This window comes from Chiloscyllium punctatum, chromosome 1 (assembly GCF_047496795.1).
Source record: "Chiloscyllium punctatum isolate Juve2018m chromosome 1, sChiPun1.3, whole genome shotgun sequence".
Classification (NCBI taxonomy): Eukaryota; Metazoa; Chordata; class Chondrichthyes; order Orectolobiformes; family Hemiscylliidae; genus Chiloscyllium; species Chiloscyllium punctatum.
The window spans coordinates 75,962,353-75,974,530 of record NC_092739.1 but is presented as its reverse complement, the minus strand read 5'-3'; the positions used below and the strand labels follow the sequence as shown (position 1 = coordinate 75,974,530).

General features: G+C 41.7%; 1 protein-coding gene across 6 annotated transcripts in view; it reads right to left on the bottom strand.

Annotated features, from left to right (window-relative positions):
- The window catches only part of dcun1d4 (DCN1, defective in cullin neddylation 1, domain containing 4 (S. cerevisiae)), a 66,134-nt gene that overhangs the window by 9,905 nt on the left and 44,051 nt on the right, over window positions 1-12,178 (bottom strand). For all 6 annotated transcript variants that reach the window (XM_072569214.1, XM_072569234.1, XM_072569242.1 and 3 more), the window contains 4 exons: window positions 11,595-11,686; window positions 10,073-10,181; window positions 4,435-4,539; window positions 3,538-3,640 (listed from right to left, as the gene is read on the bottom strand). In XM_072569214.1, coding sequence (XP_072425315.1) covers window positions 3,538-3,640; window positions 4,435-4,539; window positions 10,073-10,181; window positions 11,595-11,686 — 409 coding nt within the window. The remainder of the gene's footprint in view (window positions 1-3,537; window positions 3,641-4,434; window positions 4,540-10,072; window positions 10,182-11,594; window positions 11,687-12,178) is intronic.

Genomic DNA, 12,178 nt, shown 5'->3' with positions numbered 1-12,178 from the left:
CAGTCAGGGCAAGCAGGGACAAGGTAGGACTAATAAATTAAACTGCATTTATTTCAATGCAAGGGGCCGAACAGGGAAGGCAGATGAACTCAGGGCATGGTTAGGAACATGGGACTGGGATATCATAGCAATTACGGAAACATGGCTCAGGGATGGGCAGGACTGGTAGCTTAATGTTCCAGGATACAAATGCTACAGAAAGGATAGAAAGGGAGGCAAGAGAGGAGGGGGAGTGGCATTTTTGATAAGGGATAGCATACAGCTGTGCTGAGGGAGGATATTCCCGGAAATACATCCAGGGAAGTTATTTAGGTGGAACTGAGAAATAAGAAAGGGATGATCACCTTATTGGGATTGTATTATAGACACCCCAATAGTCAGAGGGAAATTGAGAAAGAAACTTGTAAGGAGATCTCAGCTATCTGTAAGAATAATAGGGTAGTTATGGTAGGGGATTTTAACTTTCCAAACAAACATCGACTAGGACTGCCGTAGTGTTAAAGGTTTAGATGGAGAGGAATTTCTTAAGTGTGTACAAGACAATTTTTTGATTCAGTGTGTGGATGTACCTACTAGAGAATGTGCAAACATTGACCTACTCTTGGGAAATAAGGCAAGGCAGGTGACTGAGGTGTCAGTCGGGGAGCACTTTGGGGCCAGTGACCATAATTCTATTCGTTTTAAAATAGTGATGAAAAGTATAGACCAGATCTAAAAGTTGAAGTTCTAAATTGGAATAAGGCCAATTTTGAAGGTATTAGGCAAGAACTTTCAAAAGCTGATTGGAGGCAGATGTTCGCAGGTAAAGGGACAGCTGGAAAATGGGAAGCCTTCAGAAATGAAATAACAAGAATCCAGAGAAAGTATATTCCTGTCAAGGTGAAAGGAAAGGCTGGTAGGTATAGGGAATGCTGGATGACTAAAGAAATTGAGGGTTTGGTTAAGAAAAAAGAAAGAAGCATATGTCAGGTATAGACAGGATAGATCGAGTGAATCCTTAGGAGTATAAAGGAAGTAGGAGTATACTTAAGAGGGAAATCAGGGAGGGCAAAAACGGGGCATGAGATAGCTTTGGCAAATAGAATTAAGGAGAATCCAAAGGGTTTTTACAAATATATTAAGGACAAAAAGGGTAACTAGGGAGAGAATAGGGCCCCTCAAAAGATCAGCAAGGTGGCCTTTGTATGGAGCCACAGAAAATGGGGGAGATACTAAATGAATATTTTGCATCAGTATTTACTGTGGAAAAGGATATGGAAGATATAGACTGTAGGGAAATAGATGGTGACATCTTGCAAAATGTCCAGATTACAGAGGAGGAAGTGCTGGATGTCTTGAAACGGGTAAAGGTGGATAAATCTCCAGGACCTGATCAGGTGTACCCAAGAACTCTGTGGGAAGCTAGAGAAGTGATTGCTGGGCCTCTTGCTGAGGTATTTGTATCATCGATAGTCACAGGTGAGGTGCCGGAAGAATGGAGGTTGGCAAACATGATGCCACTGTTTAAGAAGGGCGGTAAAGACAAGCCAAGGAACTATAGACTGGTGAGCCTGACCTCAGTGGTGGGCAAGTTGTTGGAGGGAATCCTGAGGGACAGGATGTACGTGTATTTGGAAAGGCAAGGACTGATTTGGGATGGTCAACATGGCTTTGTGCGTGGGAAATCATGTCTCACAAACTTGATTGAGTTTTCTGAAGAAGTAACAAAGAAGATTGATGAGGGCAGAGCAGTAGATGTAATCTATATGGACTTCAGTAAGGCGTTCGACAAGGTTCCCCATAGGAGACTAATTAGCAAGGTTAGATCTCATGGAATAACAGGAAGAACTAGCCATTTGGATACAGAACTGGCTCAAAGGTAGAAGACAGGGTGGTAGTGGAGGGTTGTGTTTCAGACTGGAGGCCTGTGACCAGTGGAGTGCCACAAGGATCGGTGCTGGGCCCTCTACTTTTTGTCATTTACATAAATGACTTGGATGTGAGCATAAGAGGTACAGTTAGTAAGCTTGCAGATGACACCAAAATTGGAGGTGTAGTGGACAGTGAAGAGGGTTACCTTCGATTACAACAGGATCTGGACTAGATGGGCCAATGGGCTGAGAAGTGGCAGATGGAGTTTAATTCAGATAAATGTGAGGTGCTGCATTTTGGGAAAGCAAATCTGAGCAGGACTTATACACTTAATGGTAAGGTCCTAGGGAGTGTTGCTGAACAAAGAGACCTTGGAGTGCAGGTTCATAGCTCCTTGAAAGTGGAGTCACAGGTAGATAGGATAATGAGGGAGGGGTTTGGTATGCTTTCCTTTATTGGTCAGAGTATTGAGTACAGGAGTTGGGAGGTCATGTTGTGGCTGTACAGGACATTGGTTAGGCCACTGCTGGAATATTGCGTGCAATTCTAGTCTCCTTCCTATCGGAAAGATGTTGTGAAATTTGAAAGGGTTCAGAAAAGATTTACAAGGATGTTGCCAGGATTGGAGGATCTGAGCTACAGAGAGGCACTGAACAGGCTGGAGCTGATTTCCCTGGAGCGTTGGAGGCTGAGGGGTGACCTGATAGAGGTTTACAAAATTATGAGGGGCATGGATAGGATAAATAGACTAAGTCTTTTCCCTGGGTCGGGGAGTCCAGAACTCGAGGGCATAGGTTTAGGGTGAGAGGGAAAAGATATAAGAGAGACCTAAGGGGCAACTTTTTCACACAGAGGGTGGTACGTGTATGGAATGAGCTGCCAGAGGATGTGGTGGAGGCTGGTACAATTGCAACATTTAAGAGGCATTCAGATGGGTATATGAATAGGAAGGGTTTGGAAGGATATAGGCCCGGTGCTGGCAGGTGGGACTAGTTTGGGTTGGGATATCTGGTCGGCATGGACGGGTTGGACCAAAGGGTTTGTTTCCATGCTGTACATCTCTATGACTCTATGAGTCTATAACTTGCCCACCACCGACGTCAGGCTCACCGGTCTATAGTTCCCTGGCTTGTCTTTACCGCCCTTCTTAAAACAATGGCAGCACCACGTTAGCCAACCTCCTTCCAGCACCTCACCTGTGACGATCGATGATAATATTTCAGCAAGAGGCCCAGAAATCACCTCTCTAGCTTCCCACAGAGTTCTAGGGTACACCTGATCAGGTCCTGGGAATTTATCCACCTTTATACGTTTCAAGACATCCAGCACTTCCTCCTCTGTAGTATGGACATTTTACAAGGTGTCACCATCTATTTCCCTACATTCTGCATCTTCCATATCCTTTTCCACAGTAAATACTGATGCAAAATACTCGTTTAGTATCTCCCCCAGTTTCTGCAGCTCCACACAAAGGCCGCCTTACTGATCTTTTGAGGGGCCCTATTCTCTCCCTAGTTACCCTTTTGTCCTTCATATATTTGTAAAAACCCTTTGGATTCTTGGTCTGTAAACCTTCCAGCATTAGACCTCAGAACATCTTTTTCACTCCCTCAGCCATGGATGCTAAAGGGAAAAAGACAAAAGGAGAAAAACAAAGACGATAAGAGATTCAACTGATGTACTTACAAGCCCCATCTTCATCATAGTTGCTAAGATCAAGGTTAATTGTTCTGCTAAATTCGAGCACATTGCACCACTGGTCCTTGTTGATCACTTTATACTTAGATTGCTGTGTGGAACATAAAATTTTAAAAACACCATAGATTATTTCACATGCCTGGATGATGCTGAAAAACAAATTGTAAACTTAGCTTACACAATGCAGAACTACAAGTTAGCACATTCCTTACCAGTCACATTTTGTTGAAGCCCCTCAAATTTAATAGCGCCATTCAGTAAAAAGTACAAACATGTGATATCCAGGTTTTACCCAACGGATAACATTTGACATTTAAACCAAATATTATCAAACAATATAAACTCCATTGTTTTTGCGTTGCTCAATTTGTATGAAACATTCAATGATTTGATGTTGGCATGCAACATTATAGCAAGCCAATAGTACAACAATCTGGGTATTCTCATAAGTGTTGATCAGTAGAAATGGGTGATTGGTTATAGTTATTAACATTCGTACATTAACAGTTTTAGCCACATGCATTAACTTTAGGAGAAGTCACCTTAACAGTCACATAAATGCAGGTAAATATGCTTTACATGCATATATTTAAACTTGAACCGTAATCTTGCATCAGGCATTTCGGCCCAACTACAATAATTTCCAAAATCTTAAATGACCGAAAATTGATCCTGATATTTTAATTATAGATAACTGTAGGTGGAAACAGCAGCTACGGAAATAAAAGTAATTGCATCTCATTTAATATTTCTAAATATTAGAAGGTTTTTGGACCGATTAAGTAAAATCCCAAATCACAAGAATATTATTTACATATTTAATTTGAATGTAACAATAGTGGTGGCAGAACTAAAACAATTGAAAAACAGTTCACATTTTAATACCTCAAGGAACTGATGGAAGGCTGGAAAAAGTGGCCAGGTTTTTCCTAGAAGTAGTCCCAACATGCATTTAGCAGTGCTAATCTCCAAACTACGCTGGTCCTTTTCCTGTTAAGACAATATAAACAAAATACAGGATCATGCACAAGTCAATAAATCACTTAATTTCAAAAAGTAGTCTGATGATTTATTGTTTTCTTTGCAATGCTACATTAATGAGCCCTTTTAATACTTACATTATTTGTTTTAAGTGCTGAATTTTTGGTACATTATTTCAATATTTAGAGAAATCAAGTGAACTCATCAGCTTCCAGACATTATTCCATTCCCTAGAAGCGTGCAATATCATGGGTGTAACAATTTGGAGTACTTCAATGATTTCAGTGAAGAATGCTGCAGCAATGCTAGGTAAAGAAATTTCTCCTCCAGTTGTAAAAGGCACAAATGTCTCTTTTTTTAAAAAATTTGAAACAGAAATGTAACAAATTAGGAAAAACCTTTTTCAGGTCTAAAGGTTACCTAAATATCAAGCTATATGCTTTGATTTTCGCGATAAACCAGCGATGGCTTTTGTGTTGTTCTTTGAGCTGTAGTTTGCCTTTCAACAGCCATTCTGTTGTTAAAGGCTGGGTCATCAGTTGAAACCTTATGGCAAAACTTGAAATTTAGAACACAAAAGACTTACTTCTAAGTATTGTTTTGAAAATATTTGCTATGTTAATGAGGTTGATGAGTTAAATAATCCAGAATTGGTTCTATCCTCTTACACGTTCTTTCTTAAAGTGACTTAGCTTGGATTGTATCTAATTCTGGAGCCCTGCTAAAACCACAAAGTCAGTTTATTTTTGTCTTTTGGGCTTCAGTTCATTACTATCGAGGGCTCTTTCTCTTTGAGGAAGGAATCTCTGGCTTGTTTATTCACTGACTAGTAGAGAACCAAAATAACCAAGAGACGCCAGTCAAAACTCAAGAGTTGGGGAAAGAGAAGATTCATTTCTTCAGCCCTTGGAGGCAGTGGTGCAGTGATCTAATTCTATGGGGACACAGGTTCAAATTCCACCAAGGCATTTAAGGGAGATTAAATTCAATTAATAAGTCATGAACATGAATGCATATGGGTCTCAGTAATGGGTCCACAAAACTACCATCAATTGCAGTAAATATGCATCTGGCACACGGGTGTCCTTTAGGAAAGGAAATCTGCTGTCCTTACCTGGTTTGACCTGCATGCAACTCAACTCAATCACATGGTTAACTCAAATGCCATCTAAGGTGGTCTAGCTATTCAATTCAAGGGTAATTAGGAATCTGCAACAGATGTCAGCCTTGCCAGTGGCTCACACATCACAAAGGAAAATATGCTGTAGCTGCCAATTTTGAAAGAGTTTATGGGGCAAAAGTAATAGGCAATTTCATAGAAGCCCGACAGTGTGAAAGCAGACCATACTGCCCATTTCTGCACTGACACTCTGAAGAGGATCCCACCCGGACTACGATCTCTATAAGCCCACATTTCCCATGGCTAACTACCTAGTCTGCACATCTCTGGAGACTATGGGCAATTCAGCATGGCCAATCCACCTAACCTACACATCTCTGGACAGTGGGAGGAAACCGGAGCACGAAGGAAACCGATGCAGACATGGAGAAAATGTGAAAACTCCATACAGACATAGTTCGCCCAAAGCTGGAAACAAACCCAGGTCCCTGCTGCTGAAAGGCAGCAGTATTAGCCACTGAGCCAAAACACGGCCCAAATTGTACTGCCAGGATGAATTGCTATTCTCCAGTCACAGCTTTATTTTATCACAATATCTCGGCTTCTCACTTGGTTCAGGCTTCAAACCCACCACTTTTAGGTTGGCCAGAACCTGTATTGCTGTGCTCTTCCAGCACCACTAATCCAGAATCTGGTTTCCAGCATCTGCAGTCATTGGTTTTACCTACAATGTGTGGTCACTTCCATATTCTTCTTTTATGCTTCCTTGTGCACACCATTTTAAATTTTTTAAAAATCTGATACTATTGGTCAAAATGGCAAACAAACCGAAAACTACAAAAATTAGCTGTGCAACTGGTTTTAGCGGAGGAAATGACAGAATGCAACAGAACCTCTTCACCCCAAGGAAAAACAGTCTCAACTTCTTCCATCTGTCCTTTTAACTGAAGTTTCTTATTCCTGGAATCATTTTTGTAAATTTCTTTTGCACTCTCTTCAATGCATTTATTCCTTTCCTATAATGTAGCACCCGCAACTGTATACAATACACTAGCTAAAAAGTTTCTTATACAAGTTCAACATCACCTCCTTGCACCTGTAATCTATGTCCTAACTAATAGCTAGTTTGCTGGGATTATCCTTAATACCTTTCTCAAACAAGATCGTTATACTTTCAATTTTCTGGCCTTCTGGCACTTCAGGTCCAGTGAATGGTGAAAGATCATAGCCAGTGAATTTTAATTTTTAGCCTCACTTCCTTCAAAATCCTTGAATGCATCCCATCCAGGTTTGCTGTCTTGTCAACTTGCAGTGCAAACAAGCTACCAAAGACTTATTCCTTATTAACTTCGAACCCTATTAACAGAGTTTCCTCCTCAGTCACTATGACTTGGGTAGTATCGTCCAAGAACAAATGCAAAATATTCAATAAATACCTCAGCCATGCCCCTTACTTCTATGCATAAATTCCCTTTTTGGTCTCCGATTGGCCCAACGTCTCCTCTAACCACGTTCTGTTTATATGCCTATGACAGTCAGTATCTGAACATATAAGAGGCTGCCAATGTTCTTTTAACCAAAGCTTATTATACAAAGAAAAAAATGCAAAGTTATATTGTATGCCAATCTGTTTGAGAAGATACTAATACAAACAAAAATGAGAAAACTTTTTTCTCAGCAATATCCTTTTCTGAAGCTCTATCCCAGAGAACTGTTGTTCTTATCTTATAAATTTGATTAAATGACATGAAAGTCAGTTCACAGTTTCTCTTACTGGACTGCTACTCAAGTCAGTTCTGCTGACCTGGATTCCTTTTCAGTTCTGACAGATTCTACCGACTCTCAACCTGAAAACTGTACTAATCTAAGACATCCAGTCCCTGTACACCTCCATCCCCCATCACAAAGGACTCAAAGCCCTCCGCTTCTTCCTTTCCCACCATACCAACCAGTACCCTTCCACTGACACCCTCCTTCGACTGACTGAACTGGCCCTCACTCTGAACAACTTCTCTTTCCAATCCTCTCACTTCCTCCAAACCAAAGGAGTAGCCATGGGCACCCGCATGGGCCCCAGCTATGCCTGCCTCTTCGTAGGATATGTGGAACAGTCCATCTTCCGCAGCTAAACTGGCACCACCCCCCACATCGATGACTGTATCGGCGCTACCTTGTGCTCCCACGAGGAGGTTGAACAGTTCGTCCACTTTATTAACACCTTCCACCCTGACCTCAAATTCACCTGGACCGTCTCAGACTCCTCCCTCCCCTTCCTAGACCTCGCCATTTCTATCTCGGGCAACCGAATCAACATGGACATTTACTATAAACCGACCGACTCCCACAGCTACCTAGACTACACCTCCTCCCACCTTGCCCCCTGTAAAAACGCCATCCCATATTCCCAATTCCTTCATCTCTGCTGCATCTGCTCCCAGGTGGACCAGTTCCAATACCAAACAACCCAGATAACCTCCTTCTTCAAAGACCACAATTTCCCCCCAGACGTGATCAACGATGCTCTCCACTACATCTCCTCCACTTCCCGCTCCTCTGCCCTTGACCCTTGCCCCTCCAATCGCCACCAGGACAGAATCCCACTAGTCCTCACCTACCACCCCACCAACCTCCACATACATCGTATCATCCATCGTCATTTCCGTCACCTCCAAACGGACCCCACCACCAGGGATATATTACCCTTCCCTCCCCTATCAGCGTTCCGAAAAGACCACTCCCTCCGTGACTCCCTCGTCAGGTCTACACCCCCCCACCAACCCAACTTCCACTCCTGGCACCTTCCCCAGCAACCGCAAGAAATGCAAACCTTGCGCCCCACCTCCCCCCTTACTTCCCTCCAAGGCCCCAAGGGATCCTTCCATATCCGCCTCAAGTTCACCTGCACCTCCACACACATCATTTACTGCATCCGCTGCACCCAATGTGGCCTCCTCTATATTGGGGAGACAGGCTGCCTACTTGCGGAACGTTTCAGAGTACACCTCTGGGACACCCGGACCAACCAACCCAACACTTCAACTTCTCCCCTCCCACTCCCAAGGACATGCAGGTCCTTTGACTCCTCCATCGCTAGACCATAGCAACACAACAGCTGGAGAAAGAGTGCTCATCTTCTGCCTAGGAACCCTCCAACCACAAGGGATGAACTCATTTCTCCAGTTTCCTCATTTCCCCTCCCCCCACCTTGTCTCAGTCCCAACCCTCGAACTCAGCACCACCTTCCTAACCTGCAATCTTCTTCCTGACCTCTCCGCCCCCACCCCAGCCTATCACCCTCACCTTAACCTCCTTCCACCTAACGCATTTCCAACACTCCTCCCCCAAGTCTCTCCTCCCTACTTTTTAATCTTAGCCTACTGAACACACTTTCCTCATTCCTGAAGAAGGGATCATGCCCGAAACGTCGATTCTCCTGCTCCTTGGATGCTGCCTGACCTGCTGCACTTTTCCAGCAACACATTTTCAGCTCTAAGAAAATACTCTTCTGCCAGCCCAAAACCAAAATACAAATTTTCTGAACTGAAAGCTAAACTACCAGCCTCCCCATATCATTTGTTTTCCTAAGTTTAGACTTAACAGCGAAAACACTTCAACAAACACGACATATCTGGCTGAGCACTTAGGAAGTCACATTTTGAAAATTTGAACCCAGCAATTAATGAGTCTAAATAAGAAAAAGAAATTGTTCAGGCTGGGTGGACTAAAGGGCCTGTTCTTGTGCTGCACTGAATTGTATTATAATTGAATTGTAAAACATTTCTTGAAAATATGATTGAGTCACTTTTCCAAATCACTTTCCAACCTCTTTTACAAACTAAAAGTCAATAGCACTGAACTGAAACAAAAATTCATCTGCCTCAATTTTACATTACAGAAAGAACATAAGAAACAGGAGCAGGGGTAGGCCATCCAGCCCCTGAGGCCTGCTCTGCCATTCAATAAGATCAGTTTGATTACCCACCTGCTCACTATAATCCTTCAAAAATCTATCCTTGCCTTAAAAACATTCAACAAGGTAGCCTCAACTGCTTCACCGGGCAGCTTCACAATCCTTTGGGTGAAGTTCCTCCTCAACTCAGTACCAAATCTCCTCCCCTTTATTTGAGGCTATGCCCCCACAGCTCTAGTTTCACCCAGCTGTGGAAACAGCCTCCCTGTAAATTCCCAACTGATAACAAGTTATATACTTTTATCATAACTTTTAATGGATGGGAATGGGGGCAATTTTAGTGGTTTGGTAAAGATGTGAATGTATCAAACTTAAAAAAAGTCCCGAAGTTATTATATTTTTCTATGAGACAAGAGAACAGTATTTTTTAAAATTGTGAATATTTATTAGTCTTTGTCTTATGACAAGTTTTGGAATTTCACTCATTAACATTTTTCATTAGAGTCACTTACCCGTGCAAAATCAAAGGCGTATCTGTACACAAGTTTAAAATTTGTGGGTTCATTCAACAATGATCTCAAGTAATCTAATGAATTTCTCAGTTTCTCGGTTGTGTCACATCTTTAAAGTGAAAAACAAAAAAAAATGAAAGATTTTGTTTACAGCCAAAATTACATTAGGTTATCAGACCATATGCATGACACCTTCATTGTTGAATATGAAGTGAATGGTGACAAGGAGCAGAGTTTGGGGATGGCAGGAAGAACCCATGCACCCTAAAGAGAATAAACAATAAAACAACTATTCCTGACTAAGACTGTCTAATATTTAGAGACAAGACTTCAAAAGCGAAGTTAAGAAATATTCTTACATTTCAAGCATAGGAAGAAATTTGGAATTCTCTCCCATAAATGACAATTAAGAGTGAAGCTGAAATTACACTTAACCAGGCATTATTAATCAATAAGTTAAGAAATATAGGAAAAAGGCTGACATGAGCTATAGGGGGAAGCTGAACAGGCTGGAGCTGTTTTCCCCGGAGGGTCGGATGCTAAAGGGTGACCTTATCGATGTTTACAAAATTATGAGGGGCATAGATAGGGTAAATAGGCAAAGTCTTTTCTCTGGGGTCGGGGAGTCCAGAACTGGAGGGCATAGGTTTAGGGTGAGAGGGGAAAGATATAAAAGACACCTAAAGGGCAACTTTTTCACACAGAGGGTGGTACACGTATGGAATGAGCTGCCAGAGGAAGTGGTGGAGGCCGGTACAATTGCAACATTTAAGAGGCATTTGGATGGGTATATGAATAGGAAGGGTTTGGAGGGATATGGGCCAGGTGTTGGCAGGTGGGACTAGATTGGATTGGGATATCTGGTCAGCATGGACGGGTTGGACCAAAGGGTCTGTTTCTATGCTGTACATCTCTATGACTCTATGAGAATTCAGGGGCAGAACAGGTCTGAAGAGCTAAACAGTCAAGTGCCACTTCCAAGTTCAGGGCAAGTTTAATCAAATTACATGCATTTTACAGAAATAAGGTTATTGTTGTAGAAAGAACTCTTCTCGTTACCAATATCAGTTGCCTAAATTAAGTATTCTTAGTTCAATTACCCTGGTTCACAATACAGCAGCTCCAGCAGCTCAGCCCAAACTGTGAAAAGGCACTGCTAATCACATTTGTGGCAATATTTCTTGACTTCCCACAAAAGCAATCCTACACTATTGGAATGAGATTGCCAATTAAAGCAGGATTAGGAACAATTGCATGAAGGCCAATATTCACTCGAATTTGAATGAGATGCTACCCAAACATCTCATGTAAGACTCCATCAACAGATAGAACAGAAGTGTGAATCCAGCAGTATAACATTCAATGAATTGAAATGGCCATTTTTTTGTATTGCAGAATTGCAAAGTAAGAAATAGAATCGGTGAATTCTACACTTTTAAAAGTAAAACATTACTTTAACATTTGAAACTTAAGTTAACTGGCAACTATTTCAAACAAACACTAAATAAAAAACATTTCATACTGTAATAAGGTCATTCCCTTCAACCATTCTTGTAGAGTGAAGTAACCCATGCTCTGGGCATCCAACTTCCAGGCAAGCACTAACATTACCACCTACAATAAGTAAAAGAGATCAATAATAGCGTACATTAATAGGTGTTTTAAGATTTCTGCAATCAGAATGCAAAGAACATATTCAATAGTTCTGTTACTAAACCAATATCATTTTGTGTATTGCAATAATTAAGATCAGTTACATGTAGTGGCCAGCTTAACCCAAACCATTAAAAAAAAGAGAAAACCACCCCATAAAATATTTTTAGTTCCAACCTTCTTTAACTTCTTCTGTACCACCACAAAATGATTGGTTTTTCAAGAATTCATTCAGAATATGGACACTACAGGCTAGGTCAGCATTTAATCGGTAAACTCAATTCCCCTGGACAAAGTGGTGCAGAGCTGCCTTTTTGAACCTCAGCAGTCCCTAGTGCTGTTAGAGAATTAAGATCAGGCTTTTATCTCAGTGATGGAACAGCAATATAGTTCAAAGTTAGGATGGAGTGAGACTTGGACAGGAAGTGGCATTCAATGCATCTGCTGCCCTTT